The sequence below is a fragment of the Chiroxiphia lanceolata genome, chromosome 2 (assembly GCF_009829145.1).
Source record: "Chiroxiphia lanceolata isolate bChiLan1 chromosome 2, bChiLan1.pri, whole genome shotgun sequence".
NCBI classification, from domain to species: domain Eukaryota; kingdom Metazoa; phylum Chordata; class Aves; order Passeriformes; family Pipridae; genus Chiroxiphia; species Chiroxiphia lanceolata.
The window spans coordinates 25,365,734-25,388,003 of NC_045638.1; the positions used below are offsets into that span (position 1 = coordinate 25,365,734).

A 22,270-nucleotide genomic window follows, 5' to 3' on the forward strand; every position below is an offset into this window, starting at 1 on the left:
TCCTGTTGTGCAGTGCTGTGGCCAAAACTTGCTTATGGACCTGTTTCTTGTGCCCAGCTTTCTTGGCAAAAAGCTGCTGCTTCTTTACTGTGTGTTGCAGAGTGAACAAAAGCTGGGAGGTGTATTCAGCCCATACTATAGTCCCTTTCCTCCCTTGTTGTTGCAGAAGTCCCATGTGATACAACAGATACTAACAGATTTTGTCACCTCCTCAAAATGTGAAAAGTAGCCAAAGGCTTTTAGCATCGCTGCAGGGAGTGCTACTGGTCTTGCTGCTTCCTTATGTGTCAGAAGGAGATGTACTCCGATTAGATCCTGGCCAAATTCATCCTTCTGAATGCTTACCATACTGCTGTGATTTGAAACCAGGACTAAATTTCTTTGGTGTTCAGACTTTCTTGAGTGTTCAACCTTTCTTGAGTTTTAATGAAGGCAGGCGTGCCTGGGGTTTGATTTTGCATGATTTTTTTTATTATCGTTTGAAGGTTTTAGGGTCTCTCTATTTTTTTTTTTAACCAGATGACAATTAGCAAAGCAGGTATTTAGACTGAGACTTGTTCTGTCTTCTCATGTGTCCACAGCCAATTGGAAGTACTCTAGCCTTCTGGGTATTAATTCAACTATCATCTGTGCCTTAAGAGTTGAATGAGAGGGCTACCAGTGTGATAAAAGCTTGTCACTTTATTTGGTGGTTTTAACATTAAAAAAAAAGTGCATCAGTTTTTCTAGGGACGTTTTAAGTGTGTTTCTTTCTGAGGGAAATTACACTGTCATCTTCATTCTGTCACTTTTAAAGTCACAGGTCTGGTTGATTGCAGTCCATTTGAAGAATATTTGACAGATTCTGCTTACCAAGTCAGTTCACAAGAAGTATTAATGGGTCAAGATCACTTGCATGAGCTCTGAAAATAGGAGGTCAAGACATTTGGTTATCGTTATGCTTTTGGGCATGATTGTCATAATACACATTGGTAATGTGGTTGAAATCAAAACAGACTACAACTGCTTTAAGTATTTAGGTATATCTAAATGCAGGTCATAAAATGATTGTGTTATGGAGCTTGTGGTATCTTTACAAGGTTAGATAAGGTCGACCTTCAGTGCTGTTGTCATGTCTGTATGAGAAATCTCAGGAAACAGGAATAGCTTCTTCTCCTTTGTAGGTCTCTCATGGGATGCAAGAGGCTCTGCTCTGCATGAGAGGTGATCCCATGTGTATATTGCTTTTGGGTTTGTTATTGAAGAGGCTGTTGTTAGCTCTGATGCTTGTAGTGTGTGACCACCCAATTCCTAGTGAAACAGAACATCTGATACCTAAGTGAGAATCTGGTGTCCAAAGAGGAGCTGCGGAAAACATTTTCAGTTTTGTTGTCATCATTGTGAAAAAATCCCAAAACAACGATATAGCAAATATGGCATTTTTGCTAAATGTGTACCTCTGTAGGTCATTGAAGGAAGAATGTGTAGTGGAGTAAGTAAAGACTGGTATCTGCATATTAAGAGCACTCTCTTCCTATGACCTCATGATACCCATGCTTCTCTTGGATAATAGCTTGCTGTTCCTGCTGCTGTGCTTTTAATATTTAGAAGAAGCCTACCATGTTTGCTTCTGGTGTCTAAGTTAACTTACTCAGTGGCTGGAAAGGAAGACTTATTTGAATAGAATTCAATACTTCTTATTAAGGTCTTTGTTTTTCTTTCATTTTCTTCCCTGTCGTTTAATCAAATTGTAGCTGGAAAATATGTATTTTTATCCAGTGTTTACAGATGGTACACTATTCAAAGATACTTAAACAGCCTGCTAGGTGAAAATAACCATTTTGTCTTCTAAACTTCGGGGGGGGGGGCATTTTAATATGCTAACTTAAATTTAATAAAAGTATCTCTTTTTGGTCTGTAGTTGCATCTAGCCAACTTCATGCCACTGTGTTGTCACTGAGATTTGCTCTACCTGATTGAGGTGCTTGGTGAGAGACACATGAGTTGATAATAGGCTCAATGAACTTCTCTAGAATAAGTTATTATTTCCAATTCTGTTCATGGGACTGAAAGAGGCTGCCTGAAGCCCTTGGGCTTCTGGAGATTTGGCATTAATTTACAAGAATGATGATTTAAACGTTGACAAATAGAGCTAGTCTTGGAATAGAGCATTTAATTTTATGCTCAACATTTTTTTGCATTGTTTGGGTTTGACATAACTCATTTGACCTAAACTCTCCAGGATAATCTCACTCCTCTTATTTACCCAGTTTGCAATAAAGACCTCACCCAAGATTTACCACAGTAGTTAACAATTAGCTTTCTGAGATGACTACATGAGTTCCAGAGCTGCACATTATGTCCAGTCTTTTACTCTTTCAATGTGTTGTATAACATGACAGGTTCCAAATGTCAGCAGGTCTAACATTTGATTCACATTAATTATAATTACCTACAGTGTTTGGACAAACAAAACTGAAATTCTTTCATCCTCAGATCAGAGACTTTTCCCCATCTTTGAAGATAAGTCTGTAGTTTGCCTTTTGAAACTGCCCACTTAAAGTGGCTTTGTCCAAGTTTGCATAACCAGAATTCTGCAGTGGTACATTTTAATGCATTTGAAGTCGCCTCAGTCACACCAAGTGTGCACAGATAATGAGCAGAATTTGAATAATATACTCTCCAGTGAGGAGCCACATAGTTGATTGGGTGATGGCCATCTTGCTTTTGTCCCATGTTCTTCTCTAGCAGGAGGTCCCACTTGATTGGCATTTTGTGGTGTCCATACCACATCCCTGATTACTAAGGTGTTTCCAGCTCTGCCTAAAACACATGTGAAGAGCTGCAATCCCGCTGACTCCTGTTTGTGCTGTCATTCATGCTTATCTATTATTTCCGTAGCTCCTGGTTCCACCCTTGCTGACTTTTCTTGTTTCCATGTAAAATTTGACAAGGCTGCAAGTTATCACTTGTTCCTTTCCCTCCTCCAGAAAGCAATGTCAGTAACTGTCATTCATCATGAATGAGGAAAGCTGCTGTGTTTAGAGCTTACTGTAAAGCTATTGCTTGGTCGCTTTTGATCATTTGGTAAAAGCCAGTCTTTGAATAAAAAGCAGCATAGAACAAAATTTTTGGGTTTTTTGGAGGGATGGGGATGGGAGTGGTGTTTCAGGCCTTAGTTGTCGAGTGTCCTCCCACTCTGGGCTGTGACCAGCCTAGAGCAGAGATTCAAGCAGATGGCACCTAGTAGATAACTATTACAAGCTACTCTAGAAGATGTTTAGAAACCGTGGGTGATATTAGGGCAGTAACCACCATCTTTTTTTTCAGGTTGGGGGTTTTTTTGGTGGTGGTGGTGGTTTTGGAAAAGTTATTACATCAAGCTTTCCCTAAGATGATGATCTACAGAACTGTGTTTTATGACAATTTTTATTGTGTGATAGTGAAATACAGAAGAGTCCTGAAGAGCAAAAAGCTTAACCTGAAGTTTTTCTTTCTGTATAAGGTCATCACCTCAGGGCTGCTCTCAATGACTCTCCCAGTCTGTACTGATATCTGGGATTGCCCTGACCCAAGTGCAGCACAGTGCATGTATTGAACTTCATGAGGTTGATGTGGCAAAAGTTATCTAAAGCTAGTAATAATTTGCAGAGAAAATTTATTCTCACCATTTTAGAGACTCAGTCTGTTTTGTCATGGAAAGTACTTTTCTTGATACATTCAGGAAGCAGAGAAAAGAGCAAAAAGAAAAGCGTGCGAGATGCTGAACACCATGCCTTGGTCCTGTCCACACAGTGGCTTCAGGGGCGGCAAATGATAAAAGCTGTTGTGTCTGTCTTCCCAAGAGATCACAGGCTTCTCAGCCTCTGTGAGCAAAGCTTTGTCTCTCTCTCCCCTTACCTCTCACTAATAGCCAGGGAAAGCTGATCAGACCCCATCTGTGGCCTCCCCAAGATCCTGCTCTATGGTGAACTTGCCACTGGCTGCCACAAGAGAGGAGCCCCAAAGAAGATGCAACGACTCCCTGAAACAACATCTCAGCCTTGGACATATTGACCAACATAACTGGTCTACTCTGGCCTCCAGTCGGGAGGTCTGGAAATACATCATCTATAACACTGCTGCTTCCTTTGAGAACGCACGCAGGATCACTCTTGAGGAGAAAAGACAATGCAGAAAGAATCGTGCCTTGCAGAATATACCACCTAAGGAGTCTTTCTGCTGTGCCTTTTGCAACCTGCCCTGTCTATCTCGTATTGGCCTTATTAGCCACCAGCACACTTGTAGCAAATGTGGGTAGAGCCCTTCCCAAATTTTCATTCCTGAAGCCTAGCCATGAAATTGGGTTCTGTGAAAGCCTGAAGATTGCATCTCTTTTGAACAAGGGGTCGTCTTCATACCTCATACCTTTTTAGATAGGAGTTTGTTTTTTTAATATACAGTGCTAATTTTAATTGTTGTTTCAAAGTCTGGGGCAGTGGAGGTGCTAATTAAATGAAGAGGTTTGAGATCAGGTTAATAACCAGGCAGAGAAATTGGCATGAAGTGACAAAGGACATTAACAGTGTTCTTTGTGTGAGTGTAGTACACAGTGAACAGCTGAGGATCTGATAATGTTTTGTGCTGGTGCCTCCAAAGTCTTTAGAGGTTTTAGTCTGGTTTTGATACACAGGCAAACAAGAAAAAGCAAGGGTTTTTTCTGTAGTAATCAACTAAACACTGCCAAGGAATATTTATTCTTCAGTACCTGAAAGCACGATTATCTGCACAGGCAAATTACTCAAACAACCCTTAGCAAGAATTTTGGACTATGCCATCTAGCCTTTCCCAACCACTTTTTCCACTGATGAGGGGTTACTGTGGTCCAGCAACTGTGCCCGACAGGCAGGTTGAGCTTTGCCTGCTCTGAAACCTCAGGGTGTATAGGCCAGCTACCCTCAGTGTCAGAGAGCTCTTCTGGGCATATTAAGTCACGTGTATAGACTGTAGCTGTTAAGAGCTGAAAGAGTTTCTGTATTTATGCTGAATCCTGTGGTCAGGAACATTCAAGGTGATGCCCCTTCCTGAAGAAAGTTACCTGTTGATCATTTGTACCCTGTCAGCTTTAAAATGCTGCTAGTTTGATGTCTGTAAGATTACACAACAGCCCTTCCACTTTCAGAGCAGCTGTAGATATGGGATATTTGTAAGGCGTGTGTAGCTGCATAGCCACAGCTGTTGTGAACATCCAGTGTCTTGAAGTGAAGTTGGTATGATGCTTCTGCGAGGCAGTATTTGTTCTGCTTTCTTTATGAAGAATCAAAATCCATCAGTTACTTTACAGCATTTTTTATAGCTGATTTTGCAATGTAGTAGTCATTATCACCATTTTTAATCTGTTGACCCTTCACGGCTTGGGTTGCTTCTTGATGTGAAGTTGCAAAGGAGTTGCATGTAATGTTTGCAAAATGCTTTGAAGATGAAAAGCTCCACAGTAGGTTTTTATTATTACCAGAGGCAAAGTGAGCAGGAGTGGCTTAATGTTGGACTGTTCATTTCCCAAGAGATGGCTTTGTTTTGAAAAGTGCACATAATCAATTGGATTGTAGACAAAATTATTTTATTTCAATCCTGAATATAAATAAATTGGCAAACTTTCTACCTTTAGATTATTTGCATGAGACATTTGTAGAAGAGCAGAGCATTTATGGTAATACCTATGGCTCTGTTCTTAGCTTATGTTTACTGAAGCATTTTTTTAAATGTATTTGGCTTCTACAGTCCAAAGGTATTTTGAATCCAATCCATTCACACATCCTTTTATATATATATATATATTTTATATATATATATATATATCCATATTTTTGTAACTGTATGATACATAGATGCATTTATTTGAGAAATATATGTATTTGAGATATATATTGCTCTTCAAAGATAAAGTAAGTTCAGCATGTGGATTTAAAAAAGTGACTGGCATTCAGAAATGGTGATGTTTTATTAGAGTTTTGATTACAGGCAATTTTTCACATGTTCAACCTATCACGTCTTCTTTTTTTTTTTTTTAATAGTGCTTTAAATATTTCTTGAAGCATTTTTATTTCCAGCCTGTACCTACATCATAAACTTACAGGTGATTGTACAGAGACAAATAAAAAGTAAAAAATGAGCTGTTTGGCAATTCTGAAGCTGCTATTGTTTCCTTGCGAGTTAGAGAAATGAGGGAGCTGCATCGTTCAAATGGAAATTGAGCTGCTAAACCAGGGGACTGCTTCAGGGACACCCGATGTCCTCACGTGGTTCGTTGTCTCCCTTGACCTTGCAGCGGGTCATTGCTTCTACGCAGCAGCCTTGTTTTGACAGAGCTGTTTTGTGGTGTCAGCACAGGGTGCCTTTGGGGAGCCCTGGCTGGCACAGCCGGGATTTCTGGAGCAGCTTTGTCTGTGGAGGGGCTGCTGGGCTGCGGCCAGGTGGGAGGCACTGCATCCCTGCAGCCTTGAGTGCTCTGCCTCGCACCCTGCAGCTGCAAAGGCTTTGGGCTCCTGTCTGGCACTTGCAGAAATCATTGCGGAATTTGCTGATTCTGCCAGATGCAAGCTAAACACTTGTTCCCAAGTGGTGTGTCCCATCAGTACAGCTGTTGGTTATGAAAAACACGCAGTGGCTTTCATCCGTAATAATACAGCTTTGTTGAAGTATTGCAAGCTTAAAATATTCTGAGCAATACTCTGAAGCGGGACCTCCTTGCTCAGCTTACAGGGAGCTTTATTCTCTGTGCTTCAGTTAAAGTGCTCGTTTATTGTTGTCACTAAGGTCAGAGGTGGGGAGGGAGGGAGGCTAAATTTTCCCTCCATACTGTCAGTAAGGATTAACTACAAGTGGTGGGCAGTACTTTCAAAATATTCTGGCCTATTTACACAATAAAACTGATCAGAACAAAATAAACAGTTCTGGTCAGTGGCTGAATGCTGTATTGTGGCAGCTATATTTGGCAGCGGATTTTCTCATCATTTTTCCAGTGTAGACAAAAACCTGAATGCTGCAGAAATCTAAAGCAGTACAAGCAGATAATACCCCTACTGAATAGCTTGTTTCTCCAGTTGCCTTTTGGGGAAACAGGACAATTTAGCTGTAATTCAGTTGGAACAAATGCTTATGAAGCAATGACAAAGAAGCATATGAGTAGATTTATCATTTTGCCATGTAGGGAAATAAATAATTGCATCATTTCCAGCAAGCCATGGTGTGTACCTGTGAGATGGTGGATCTCTCTCCAAGGTATAATCTCTGCAAAGAAGCATTAGATAGGAATTGTGACAGACCAGAAATTGTTGGTTTCCTGCTTGGGTTTTATTTTTTTATTTTGTAAAAACTGTAGTGGGTACTTGCAATTACCTCCTCGTTTTTCTGTGATATTCTCTAAGGAATGAATTGAGAGAAATGTTTGGGCAACCATTCCATATTTCCTGGGTCACAGATTTTTGGTAGTTTGGAAGATAAAATTGCCTGACACTCAAGATAGGAAATATCTCTTTCTCTCTTGCATCTTGAACTCAGTTTCTGAGACTACTAAAATGAAGCCTTTTTAAACTTGTCTTTTTTTTCACACTTCCCTTTTAGTGATAGTCCCAATGCTGTCCATGAGGTGGAAAAGTGGTTACCACGACTGCACTCAGTTGTCATAGGACCTGGCTTAGGTAGAGATGAAGTTCTACTTGAGAACGCTAAGGTAACATGCATACTGATATTTTATCCTTTGTCTTTATGTTGAATTTTATTAACTAGTTTCCTGTATTTTACATCACTACACAAATGTTCTTGATAGGGTTGCTAAATAACAAATTTAATAAAATATTGTTGACTGAAAATTGCAGTTACTGTTCCTGGTCTTCATTATTACACTTAATCTTCACTTGGAATTTTAGGCATCAGTATGGTTGTTTTGATTTGCTTTTGTTTTGCTTGTGAAAGTCACTAATGAAGAAATAGATGTTGGCATATCTAGATAAAGGGCTCTGTGTTTTCTTAGGTGCAAAGCACCTGTACTGTAAGTGCACAGATACGGATTTGATTTCCTTATTTTCGGAACCATATTTGACATCTTTTCTCAGATGTATCAAAGAACAGGGACCGTGTCCCCTTGCAATAAGAAATAATACTCTTAATTATAAAATGTTGCAGATTTCTACTCTGGATAAAGAGGTAATCCTATTTTCTGTCAAGCCTCAGTGGAGAGATGAAAACAGGAGCTTAGTTTTGTACTTTAAATAACACATACTTATACTGTCTTCCAGATGATGTTTTGTATTACCATCAACACATTTTGGTATGTTTGAAGTGTATCTTTCAGTCCACTGTCAATCTGATTTTGTACAATTTCATTTTTTTTTTTCCTGAGCAGTATTATTGAATTAATCAGTGGTGCTAACAAGTGGAATTAATGTAATTTACAGAAATGTTGACAGTAACACAATGAAATTGCAAAACAGGGGAGGCAAGAGACTGGTGACCACACTGTCCAAGTGGTTTAGAATACCTTGAAAACTAGGGAGGGTGGTTTTGCTAGGATTTTGTTAGCGAAAGTTGCTATTGGAGCTTTTCACTTCTTTAATTCTCCTGCTTCCTTTTCAGAAGGAAAATGTGCGTATTATGATACAGAGGTGCAAAACTAATAAAGATTAGAAAATGAAAAATAAATTATTACACCTGGTGAAGAAATCAAATTTTATTCTAAATGAACTATTTAAACATATTTTATTATTTTTTAAAACAATTTTCAGAATTGCTTCTACAGAAAAAAAATTTTGGTCAATGATTTTTCTATTTCCTTGATTTTAAAAAAAAATTAACTTTGTCTTCTGTTCCTAAAAGAAGAAAACTTTAAATAAAAGAAAATAGATTCATTTATAATATCTAAGATATGTCAGATAAACTTCTTTTATATCAGAATTCCATCTGGGGTTTATGTGCTTATCTGTACTAAAGAAGTATCTGGGCGATTTCTTGATTGTGTTTTTTTCATCATTGCTAAAAATAATTTTGCTTTCTTAGTGAATTACAAGCATAGTTTTACTTCAGCCTGGCTGTCCTGTGTAAGCTAGCTTAAAGAAACAAACCCAGCTGATAAAGACAAGGCAATTGGAAGTTACTTCATGCTAAAATCTCAGGATACATTCATGTGAGCCAAGGATCTGGCCTTATTAATTTCAATTCACATTAGAGCTCATGTTCTTTGTCTTCACTCTAGTTATGTAAGTGTTCATTAGTTACCCAGTGTTGTGGGTTTTAACATGTCACTGGGGACAAGTGACCCCTGTTTGCCTGCTTAAGGAAGACCGGTACTTCTCTGTGCTGAGGGAAGGCTGAGTCTCCCTCTTGCTTCAACAGCAAATATTAAGCTTCAGTAAAAAAGCAAGAGATGATATCATTGCTATTTAAAACTCTTATAGGAGATTGGGCTGGTATATAGTTTTCTGGTTTCCCTTTAAGACCATGGCATGTGTCTTAGGAACACAGGGCTGAGAAGTAGGTGAGTGTCTGCTTTCTGATCAGGGTTTTGTATCAGAGTGGTAGTTTCAGTGGGAGAGAGCTTCCCCTCTTCCTCCTTCTGTCCCATTAAATGCTGAGGCATAGTGGTCTGTCACCCCTCTGATGCTGTTTTTATGTCTGTTCTTGTCAGTACTGTGCCAACACATTGCCAATGAATGTGATTCTCTAAACAGTCGTGTTTGGGCTCCTTCTTTCCTATGAACATTGAGAAATTAAGAAATTACCTAGTGCAGTAACCTGCAATTTCTGGTACTTGTTGACCAGATGGTTTATCATCTCTAGGTCAAAGAATGCTTTGCTTCCTCAGCATCTTTAGTATGTCACCTGCCTCCCTCATTTTTAATGCCTGCAGCAGCATGTGGCACTTGAGCTCCTTTCAACAGTCTGATTTAAAAAAAACCCACCTTGTGATCACTTTCCTTTGACTTTTTTTTTTCCCCTGAGTGCATAGTGATGTTCTTTGAATACATACTTACTGGCTTCCTCTGATTTTCTGGGTTTGGCTGTAATTCCATTTAGAAGTCCTGTTAAAGAAACCACTCTGCAAGTTATATCCTGCTTTCATATGCTGCTTGTGTGGGTCTGTGCCAGTAACCCTGCTGTTACTCAGTTGCTTGAGTGAGGGGTGATGCTCTGTCCAAGCTTCCTAGCCATGGGTTTGAATGACCAGGAGCTGCAGCTTCAGGAAATTATCCTAAAGAAAGCATTTGTTGTGTCCTAATAGCTGTGCAGCTGGATTCCTTGCAGATGTGGCAGTCGTAGTCTTGGCCTGATTAGACTTTCCAACTCTGGAGCAAGTAAGCAGTCCAGGCTGTTTCTCTTCAAGAGAAAGGAGTGAAAACACATTTCTGCTCCACTTCTCAGCTTTGGAGTGTGCACACTGAAGCGTCTCTGCTCCCCGTACTACTTCAAACTTCTGAAATGCTGTTACCATATTTGGTGTGGAACTTGGCCACCATGTCAGCTTCCTTGTAGGAAACATGAGGCCACCCGTTTCTCCCTTTCAGTGTCCATGATTGATTCTGGCCAGAGATGACAGTACCTCCCTGAGTTCACCTCAGTTGGAATGCTGCTGGTAGTGGTTTAGACTGTTGAGAAAGAGTTTAGCTGCCATATAGGAAGCAAGGCCACGGTCCCTTGACTATCCTCTGTTTTGAATCTGCAGCATATTTCCAAAGGTATTGGATACTCTCCTTTTTTCAAATAGCACCAATATTATGTCCCTCTCATAGCTACTCATCATAGTGTTCTTCATTCAGCTGTACTGGGGATGTTTGCGCTTCTGGTCTTACTCTGATCTGATTTTCCTTGTAGCTGAGGCTTGGAAGTAGGGAATTTTCTGCCTGTGTGTAGTGGTGTGTGAAAGAACCAGATTCCTCTCCTGGAGGATGATGGGTGTAGCTCCCGTAAGCACTTTGGAAAACTTCGATATTCCTTGCATAGCCTCGTGAGAGATGCTGCCTAATGCTCAAGGATGTTCTGCATTCTGCTGCCACCTAGCAGTTAGGCAGTTACAAGCTGAGCTGTGTTCTTTATCAGTTTCCATCCTTTTGACGTCTCCTTTCCCCTGTTCCTTCTGGCTTTGTGGTCAAATGGACTGATACAGGATTGTTGGTGGAACAGCAGTTACTGTCAGGATCAGGTAGAGAGAAGCATTCATCCTTACGAAGAGCTCTGTTCCTTAACAGAAGTCTTTGATGTTGGAATCTTCTTTGCCTGTCACTGGGTTCCTTCTCTCTCTCCCCGAAGTGCTAGCACTGAATCCTGGACTCTGGCACTTCAGTCTTGCTATGTTTTGCTTTGCAGCAGCAAAGGTAGCTTGCTGTTTTCAGCAGTGCATGCTTGTTTCCCTCCTGTGAGAGAGATAATGATTAATAGTAAGAATGGCTCTGTGTAATTCAGATTACACGATAAAATTGACCGGTTGCTCAAACCATGTGCTTGTTCCTCTCACTCAATTTTCAGTCTTTGTTTTAGCTCCAAGAACATGTCAGGAATACCAGCCTGGGTTTTTCTTTTGGCTGAGGCTCTGCCTAGCTGCCATTTGTGCCTATTGCTGTTGCAGTTTCTCTTCTCTCACACCCCTTGCCTTGCAACACTACCCTCAGCCAGTCATTTGCCCTTAAAGATCTCTCCTATCTCTTGGGATATAAATTTCAGAAATCTCATTTTCCGACCCTAGTGACATCATTGTAAGGTTGTGTTGAAAGGTTGTCTGGGCTGTAGTTAACATGGTGAGAGAGTTTTGGGCCGTTGTCACGGGATCACCTCCATTGAGTGTGGCCAGAGAGAACCCATTTGAAATTGTCAGATGGATTCTCAGTTCCACCTTGATGGAGGCATCAGCCTTTCTGTGTTTGGTTAGTTGGTTTACTTTCCCCCTTTCAAGCCTCATGCTTTCAGGATTTAGGCAACACTTCATAACCTTAGTAAATTGTGAGAATGGGACCTAGTGCTTCCCTACACTATCTGCACTAGTTTTTTACAAGATCAAGAGGACTATAGAATACAGGGCCACCTGTTGTCATAGCTGTCTGTTAAAACTAGATCTACCACTATGGACCTTGAAAAACATTTTCCACTTGACATCTGAGCAGCCCCCCACTCTATTTGTACCAAGACACCTGAGAAGCATCCCAGGCTAATGCTGCAGCTGACAGATTAGTCATACTGTCTGTGGTACCCACCACCATGCCCAAATATGAACAGGATTTATTACTCTTTAGAATCACTGCTCATGGCTACTCAAATTAGCAGAATTATTATTTTCCAAAACTTTGTTCTTCAGTGTGTGTCACATGCATTTGCTTCTTTCCTTGTTTATACCCTCTGGAGGTTCTCAGTGTGGGAATTCAGCAGTTCCTAGGGAACTTAAGTAGCACTTTCTATTCTCAGCACTCAGCTAGGAGGAGGTGAGGTAGATTGGGTCTTGTGCCTGTGGTACTTGTTATGACCCACCCCAGAAGGGGAGGGTAACCCGGGTTCTTGTTAGTAAATCCCTTGGGGTGGATTAGAGTGAAACATCGGTGTTTGTAAAAATATATATATATATATGTGTGTGGTTTATTTTAGAACAGTTTTGTTTCAAAGGAAAACAGGTGTAGTTGTTTTGGTTGTTATCTATAGTAATACAGCAATATTAAAGCATAAAAATAACACTTAAGGAAATGTATAAGGAAAGGAAGAGAAAGAAGGATAAAAGTGGAAAGATATATATATAGTCACCACCCGCTGGATCCAGCAATGAAACTTGGCAGTTGCAGTTTTCATGTCTGTAGATTAAAGCAATGGTCTTGACCACTGGGGCTAGGGGAAGCCCCCCACAACTTTCATGAGTTATTATACACTTTGAGCTCAGGTGGGAACTGTACCTTCCCTGGGGCAGGGAGTTTTATGATGGATGATGTCCCACAGGATGTGGTCAGGAGTCTTAAGTGCTCCCCAGAGGGGTCTTCACAGCAGAGTCATCATGTAAGGGAGGACCTTGGCATGCTAAGAAGGATTATCCCATCTCACAGGATTTGCCTCTTCCCTTATCTGGCAATCCAGTTTGTAGCTTCAGGTATGCACACCTTTCTGCACCTGCAGTAGTTGGACAATGGCACCCACTTATCTTATCTGAAGGTTCTTTCGAAGTAGGCCTACTCAGGGAGGGGTGGGCTTTGCTAGGTGAGCAGTCTTTTGGTGATCTTCACAATGTTTAAGCCATTAACCATTTCAATCTCTGACAGTACTGCAGAGGCAAACCCCAGAGGGCATGTATGTGCACTTGCTGTGAGAATGTGTGTGCAAAATGCATTCCTCTGAGCCTTCACCCAACCCCCGATATTGATGCATGTACCACAAGTAGTATCCAGTGAAAAACTAATCTCTTACTAGCCAAGCTTCACTGCTCTCGAAAGGCCTGATGAGAGTCAGAATTTGTGCATGTCTTCACCTAAGATGAGGCACTTGCTGGGATAGGATGCAGTTCTTTCTCTGTGGTGGTGTTACTGGTGCAGACAAAGCTTGGGAACACCTCTCAAAGCACAGAGATCCTCTTGGTTATACCAAGAACTGTTGCTGCTTGTTCTAAGAATTATTAGTATTCTTTGGCTTCCTCACAAATGTCTTGATTAGAAAAACAGTGTTTGAATATATGCTAACAGGACCTTAAATACAGGTTTATGCAGCTTACTTTCTAATATATGTAATGGATCTTGACAGTCATTCACAGTGAAGTGGGATGTTTATTTGCTTTCTGTGTGTAGGCCCATATTGTTCTTTAACGTGATTTTGTTACTTAGAAGCATTTGTAAGCAAAACACTGAATGGTATACCTTTTCAACTCTTTCTGAGCATCATTCAGCTACAAACTCCACAAAGAAATCCACAGTTATAAATGAACAGGAGTTCATTTTAAGTTTATGTTTATTTTTTTTTTAGACAAAATGCCAACAGCTGACCATTAATATCTTAAGCCAAATCTAACATTAACATAATCAGGTGTAAATTGGATGCCTTGTAGAGTTTGCATTATGAGTACAAACATTCAGTGGATCAAAACATGAGAAAAATGGCTGCTGTTATTTGTTCTGATTAATGCTTAAAGTGGATTTGGATGTGTTTAGGGCTGAAAGTGTATACATGTAGCTTCTTAAGTGGTGTCTGGTTGACCACAATTTTGAGAAGCAAAGCCAAAAAAGAGTGCGCTGGGGTTTTGCAGAACTAGGATAGTATTTCAGAGGATTTTACTTTGTTTGCTTGTGTTCCTTTTGTTCAAGCATTCCCTTGGATTGTGTCACTTCTTTAAGAATTTAGCATGTGATTGAAGCTGATATTAAGAAACCTTAGCTGCAGTTTTCCTCCACCTTTGAGGACAAGTGATCTAATTTGAATTCAAAGAGGGAATTTACAAGTGAATAATTTTCATATATTTTTTTTTTTAAATGTAGAATAGAACACTTCTACAGCTACAGTGTCTTCAGCTTTGTTAGTTGTACCAACAGCTTTCAACGTTTCCTAAAGCACTTAATGAGCCTGATCATGTAGCAGGGTACTCTTTAGACTCTTTATTACCCTCTGCCTGGCTTAAATATTTTGCTGTGCACCTGAAAATCTGTTTTGGAGAACAGGGCCTAGCATGAGGTACTACAGTTAAAAGAAAAAGACCAACTTAAATTGAATGAAGCATAAACCATGAGATAAAGAAGCTATTTGTTTCAGAGAAAGGATATTCATCTCTTTTATGAGCCTCTTCATTCAAGAGTGGTGGTCATTCCTTGTGTGAGGTGTGAGAGCTTAGTGGAGTGATTAATGAGCTAGTGATAGTTATGCATAAGAAATATATAAAGTAAAACTCAGGCAATTAGGCTAGTTAAGGGTGATTTTTTATATCTTGTCCACAGAGAAAGTTTTGTTTGTCTTTACTGAATGTTAGGAGGATGAGTTCTTGGGTCAGTTCATAGGAACTAATGAAAGCAAGTTTAAGAGTTAACTGCATGGGTTTTTTTGTAAAAACAGCAAGTAAATAAAAAACCCAAAGCCAGTTACTGAAAATATGTCTCTAATTTGAAGAATCTCTAACAGTAGAACTCCATTCTGAATGTTTTTTAAACGTCTTGCTCCAAACAGAATATATTTAGGGAAGCTTCTCTGCTCCTGCCAACCCTGACCGAAGCCTTGAGCACAGCTTGAGCTTGGAATATTTGCCTACCTCTAGCTGTGCAAGATTACAAAACTTCTGCTTGCCAAGCCCATTTTCCAAGCATCTCTGCCACAGACCTGCATCCTGACCTCTATTGCAGCTGAGTCCCTGCTAACTCTGCATTTATCCAGACTTGAGGCAAGCAAGGCAGAAGTGCTTCCTAGGGCTTTCAGTGCCCTAGGAATTTTGTAGGAATTCATTTGCAGTGTGTTGGGGTGGAACTTATTTGTTCCTCCCGGTCACCTGGGGGAAGAGGATGTGCAAAAATGCTTCCAGCTGCAGCATTTACAGGAAATGTTGTTTGTGTCTTTTATCTCTCTGTTACAAACAAAACCGTGGATCTGGGATTGCTGGATGAAAGCGGCATCCATGCAGAAAATATAAGCAATTATAGGTGGCATTTCAACAGCAGTTTCTGATCCCAGCTTTCAATAGAGAGTTCTTTGTAAAAGGGGCTGCCACTCCTTTTTGGTTTTTTAAGGTTGCATGAGACGTAGCCAGTGACAGGTTATGCACATTTGCATGTCTCTACCAAACCAGAGTGTGTAATTACATACTTGGCATTTGCAAGTTGCAGTGGAGCGCACTTTCAGTGGGCTGATGGCAAGGTTATACTACTTCCTAAAGGGTTTGGATGTCATCATGGCTAATGCTCTCCATTATTATGGCATGTTAAAGCTTAAACCTCTTTTTGAGAACACGAGTAAGAATTTTGCCAAGGGTAGGCCAAGACATGACTCTTGAAAGGACTGAGGAAATGCAGTGTTCATTGCTTACATCAGTAAAGTGATCTTTCCTTTGCAAGGTAGAAGGATGACAATGTGAAAATAATTACTGTTGTGGTATAGGTGTTGCTTTATATGTGCTACTATTGCAGTTTTCTGTTAATTTAATTAAAATTCAATCTTTTATTAAAATGAGTGGCTCTAATTTCCTGATTCTTCCCTTTTCAAACACCAAATGCCAAAGTTTTGTGTAGCTGAATCAGTTCATCAGGAAAAATGCAAGTAGTGATAAAACTACTAATATATTAAAAGTCATTGCAGGCATTCTGCTGCTAATCCACATCTGATTAAAAAGGCTGAAAAGTATATCTAAGTCAGGGGTGGGCAAAACTACGGAATTGTCTTTTCTATGGAACTGTGAAGAACCAGCTTGTATGCTGTTACATGTGGATAGAGTAAATATGGTGTGTGTTATTACTGGCTCGTGGACTTGAGTGGAGAAGTCCAGACTGACCGCAGAGTTTCTTTCCAAGAGGCTGTGGGTACTTGCTGTGAGTGCACCACCTGCTCTCTGCTCCTGGTTCTTCAGGATGGCTGCTCCATGAAGACTTCTATGACTGATAAGATATCCTTTGGTTGTACTTAAGAGCTCCATAGGTATTTATTCCTCCCTCACATGTTCTTCTGCATTTCTCCTCTAGCTGTTTTTTGCAACCGGTGTCTCACGTTGGCTCATCTCAGCCCCATTTTTCCATAATAATTGTGGAACTGTGCAGGAGTCCTGGATGTCCATGTTAGTACAGTGTAGGTGAATCTTGTGTTTCATAGCACAGCTGCAGGTTATCAAATGCTTAAATCATATCATGCTTTTCTGCATTACTGTGCTCTCTTCCACTAGGAGTGGAACCTTCCTCTAGGAGGTTCTTCGTCTGTCTCCAAGCAGTTTCTGTCTAGGTTTAAGGAATGAAGAGGAAAGGAAAATGATTGGGGTAGGGTTTTGGTTTTGGTAGGTTTTTGTATTGTTTGGGGATTTTTTTGATCAAAAATGAGCTTTCTAAATAAGACAAAGGACTTTGTGTCTCCTGATAGATAAAGGAGAGAAAGAAAAAGCAAAGTTCATTCAGTATGTTAGATTAGAAACTGATACCTCAGAGACTTGGTACAAAATGAAAGTTGCTTGGCCAGTAGATTTTACTTAGCAAGGTGAAATTTCAGAGTAGAGGTCAAGTCTTTCAGGATTGTGGAGGATGTGCTAGAGAGGTAGGAACTCAAAACATTATTAGGAAAAAATGTGTTATTTCTTTGGAGTGTACCAGTAATCTGCCTTCCAGATGCTATTTACCTGCACACATACTGTCATGCTTTCTAACTACGACTTTTTTTTACATCTTCTACATACATTCTTTTGGTAGACAATGGATCTTCAGGATTCTTTATTTAGTCTGTTGTGTGTGAGAGAGAAAGAAAGACAGGGAGAGAGAAATTCTAACCAGTAGTCAAGATGACAGTTATGAGGAAACGTGAAAAGGGGCCAAAAAATAACAGCAACTCCCAAACCGTAACTGCTTTGGGAACAGAACTTTGGCAAAATTAATTCCCTAGATTGCTCATAGTGCTTTTAAGAGAGTAGTTTGGAAGGATAAGGACTTCTAAGATTGGGTATATTCCTTCATACTTCCTTACAGAATCTGTTGGGGAAATCTTTTTTAGTTTTAGAAGACGAAGTGTCATGAAAGACTGGCTTATATTCTAATTATAACCAGTTAGAAAACAAGGTTGCAGTAAATGGTATTTGTATCTTCAAAAATTGTGGGAAGATGATCTTCTTGTGCTCTGGGTCTCAGTGCCATATGATATCTAATCAGAAGAGCTTAGTATGGTTCAAAAATAATTGGGCTGTTGGATGTATAGCATTCATTTATACAAAGAAAATACAAACAGCAAAACATAAACCTGGTTGTTGGATCCACAGCCTTATTTCAGGGGAGACGTATTTCTACTGGTATTGGAAAAATCAGAATGAGGTAGTAATAAGTTTGTGAGGATATGTATATGTCATATTTAATAATTAATTATTTACAGGAAGCAAGGTGGGCATTGTTTATTTTTACCACAAGAACAGACATTTAATTAATGTTCAGTACCCTGAACATTAAAGACTGCTTCCTTATTCCTTACATCATGTCTTGCTAACCTGTGAAGCTCAGTGCCATATGATAGCTAATCTGAAGAGTTTAATAATATTCAAAAATAATTAAACTTTTGGATGGAGACCATCCTGTATTATCTTATACAGGAAAAAGATAAACCCTCCAGCTTCAAAGACGAGTTGGTAATGGCCAACACTGAAAAAACTTGACTCTTGGCCATTGCTCATTAAAAAGCTTGTGGATCAGTTATTGCTGCTGCTGGATTAGAAGATAGAAGGGCAGACAGTCTACTAGGAAGTACTGCTTGCTGAAGAAAACACTTTTACAAATGGTTGTCTTGGCCACCTTGGTTTTGCTTTCAAAGCATAAAACCTCCAGGACCGTGTGAAATGGCATAATACGTACTGCTTTTCTTGGATATTTGTTTGTACGTTAACTCAAATACTGCAATGGAGCTGTCATCTGAAAAGCAACTGAAGTTACTATTACAGTTACTGGTAGATTTCTGTCATGGCAGTACTCACTGGGATTTTTCTTTTTTTTTTTTTTTAATTGGAGGTGTATGTTTACTATGTGTGACTTATATTGGCATTACATGCCTCCCACCGAAGGGAGAGTGAGTGAGATTGCTTGCTTGTTTGCATATTGTGGTGAGTTAACCCTATCTGGAGGCCAGGTGCCCACCAAAGGTTCTGTATCACTCCCCTTCTCAGCTGGACAGGCAGAAGAATATATAACAGAAGGCTGGTGGGTCGAGATAAGGACAGGAGAGATCACCATCAAGGGCGAACCAGACTCAGCTTGGGGAAGTTAATTGAATTTTATTACAAATTAAGTCAGAGTAGGATAACGAGAAATAAAACCAAATGGTAAAAACACCTTACCTCCACCCCTCCCTTTTTCCCAAACTTAGCTTAACTCAAAAATTCTCTTCTTCTTCCCTCTCAGTGGTACAGGGGGGTGGGGAATGGAGGCTGCTCCTTCCTGCTCAGGGGGAGGATTCCACACTCTTCCCCTGCTCCAGCATGTGGTCCCTCCCACGGGAGACAGTCCTCCATGAACTTATCCAGCAGACTTCCCATGGACTACAGTTCTTCACAAACTGCTCCAGCATGGGTCCTTCCCATGGAGTGCGGTCCTTCAGGAACATGCTACTCCAGTGTGGGCTACTCTCTGCGTGGGGCCACAGGTCCTGCCAGGAGACTGCTCCAGTGTGGGCTTCCCATGAGGTGACAGCTTCCTTTGGGCGTCCACCTGGCCAGGTGTGGGGTTCTCCATGGGCTGCAGGTGGATCTCTGCTCCACCATGGACTTCCATGAGCTGCAGGGGCACAGCTGCCTCACCACAGTCTACATACACCATAGGCTGCAGGGGAATCTCTGCTTCAGAGCCTGGAGCACCTCCTTCCACTCCTTCTTCACTGACCTGGGTGTCTAGAGGGCTGTAGCTCTCACATACTCTCACTCCTCTCTTCTGTGGCTGCAATTGCTTCAGCACAGTAACTTTTTCCTCATTTTAAATATGTTTTCCCCTGTCACTGACAGGCTCTGCCTTGGCCAGCGGCAGATCTGTCTTGGAGCCAGCTGGCATTGGCTCTGTCAGACATGGGGGAATCTTCTGGCAGCTTCTCCAGAGAAACCACCCCTGTGGCCCCCAAAACCTTGCCCCTCAAACCCAATACAAATCAACTCTGTGGACACTTATACTTGAACCAGGGAGAGAACACTGTGACTGTAAAATTACTAGCTGATACAAAAATGTCTTACATTAGTTTGCAGAATATAACAGATTTTTTTCTGTCAGTTTGTAAGAACAACTTATATGGTCAGATTTATTGTATGAATTTGGTTTGGATCTTATGTGATTTAAAGTAGCAAGCATCTTAAAGTTATCTGCATTTTTTGCAGGGTATAATAGAGAAATCGAAAGTGAAAGGAATTCCTATCATTATTGATGCAGTAAGTATTTTCCTGATTTCAGTCAGTAGTGTGACATTTAAGAATCTATTCAGTAAATGTTCTTCTTACTGTGCTTTGCAGGATGGACTGTGGCTCATTTCCCAGCAGCCTTCTCTTATTCAAGGCTACCAGCGAGCTATTCTTACTCCAAACTATATGGAGTTCAGTAGGCTGTATGAAGCCATGGTGAGCTGTTTTCCTTTTTGATATTTAAGTTTAATCTTTTAATCCTTAAAAATAAATAACTTACTGCTGGCTTAAATATTATGTGCTGTTTCTTATATGTGGGGGAAGCACTCTCTGGGTTTTTATGCCATGGGATAATTGCCACAACAATGCATATTCTTAAACAGAGCTCTTTTTTAAAGAAGACCCATTCTCATGCAACTTTTACCATTGCAATGGGTATAAGAAAAATACCTGGAAAGACTGATGATGCTGCCTTTCTTTTTCCCCCCATGCATATGCTGAAGTAGAGTGTGTTAGAATGTGTTGTTCTAGTAGCAAAATATGTACTGTGTATGGAATTCTTGTGTTGTAGCTTAGAGACCCCGTAGACAGTAGTGATCATCATGGATGTGTATTAAGACTCAGCCAAGCCATGGGGAACCTGACAGTTGTTCAAAAGGGAGAAAGAGATCTTATTTCAGATGGAGAGAAAGGTAAGTGAAGCCTTTTGCTTTGAGTAATGTGATTGTTTCATTTTGTTCACTTTCAGTCGCAGTCCAGTGATTGGACTACATAGCAATTGGTTGTATTCCTCTGAAGATTGAAATGGAGGGATGGCTGCCTTTGCAGATCACCTTTAGATGATTTGTGGAAATTGATATTTTAAGAGTGCAACTTAACTCATTTACTGAAAAAAGTTGCTGATTTTATTCCTCATTTAAATGGTTGTAACTTATGTTTTACATTACACAGGTATTGAGAAATTTGTCACTTACTAATATGGTTAAAGTATACTTAATAAAATTAGCTGCCTGTCTGATGCTTTTTATGCTGATCATTTACTGTTATCAGTATAAAATTAATTCACAAGTGCCTTCATCACATTTTGACTGCATGGTCTTATTTCAAATACATAACAAGCAGCAGCTCTGCTTCTAATTACTTAAATGCTAATCTCTGATAAATGTTTATGCTGCTTCAGAACTGTTTTGTGTATACAGTCAATTTTTCAGTATTGGGAGCCATGGGAGTATTTTGTAACAGAAAAACAGATATGACAACTGGTTTGTGCAGAGCCACCTTCCACATACCCCATTAGTGCAGATACTGTTGTAGACTGTGAAACAACTGGTACCTGGAAGCAATGTAGTTACACCCATGTGGTAAAGGACTTAGGTCCTTCCAAGTTGCCCCACAGGAAGTCTGCTGTCATATTTGCACCCATGGCAACCTTGATTTGTAGCCTTGGACAGTCTGGCCAGGCTTAAGGGAAGATGAACACTGGCAGAGGATAAATGTCTTGACTCCAGTTTATGCCAGCTAGAGAGCTTTAGAGTGCTGTAGTTGTCTTCTTTTTCTGCTTTTATGTCAACAATGTTCTTTTTATACAGGAATGTTGCTTTCTTATGAATGTTGAGAAAACCGGTGAGCGCTTTAGATTGAACACACTGCCTAGTATATGTCTGCTCCCCTTTTGAGCTGTTATTCTTGAAATAAGTGTACTCCCTCTGCCCCCCCCATTTCTGGAGAGAAAGGTCACTGTCTCTAATGTCTCTTGTCATGCAGGATTCAAAGAAACAGGAAACAACTGAAACTCTTTACAGTTTCAATTTTGAATATTCACATGTGGCACAAGTTTGTGTATGTCTTGTGTGGTTTGGGGGTTTTTCATTGGGTTTATTTTTTTACCCCACCTTGATTTTTGTCTCTGTTGTGTTCTGATATTTTTTTCTATTAGTGAAGTGGCTTTTGATTTGAAATAAAACCAGTTCTGTGCCTTTATAGCTGTTGATTGATGTCCAGCTATAGGCTGCTTTCTTGTTCTTACCTTGTTTCCATCACTGATGCTTTGTCTCCCGAATTATAGACATTACAGGCAGCATTGCTGAGCTGTAAGAAAGCAGTTGTCAGGTTTAATGCAGGTTAGAATGTCTGCTACAAAAACTGTTTTTAGAGTTTGCATGACTTGCAAGAAGGTTCCTGAGAATTCTTCAGGAATTATAGACTTCAGCTTCCTTTTAACAAGAATGTTCTTTGGGTCTGGTCTGTCGGTCATTTTTTTTAAAGCTTCTC

The 22,270-nt window shown here is 40.2% G+C and overlaps 1 protein-coding gene across 6 annotated transcripts in view; it reads left to right on the forward strand.

Annotated features, from left to right (window-relative positions):
• Nucleotides 1–22,270, forward strand: part of NAXD (NAD(P)HX dehydratase) — a 48,707-nt gene that overhangs the window by 14,808 nt on the left and 11,629 nt on the right. For all 6 annotated transcript variants that reach the window (XM_032678341.1, XM_032678339.1, XM_032678340.1 and 3 more), the window contains 4 exons: nucleotides 7,582–7,690; nucleotides 19,979–20,029; nucleotides 20,111–20,215; nucleotides 20,571–20,691. In XM_032678341.1, coding sequence (XP_032534232.1) covers nucleotides 7,582–7,690; nucleotides 19,979–20,029; nucleotides 20,111–20,215; nucleotides 20,571–20,691 — 386 coding nt within the window. The remainder of the gene's footprint in view (nucleotides 1–7,581; nucleotides 7,691–19,978; nucleotides 20,030–20,110; nucleotides 20,216–20,570; nucleotides 20,692–22,270) is intronic.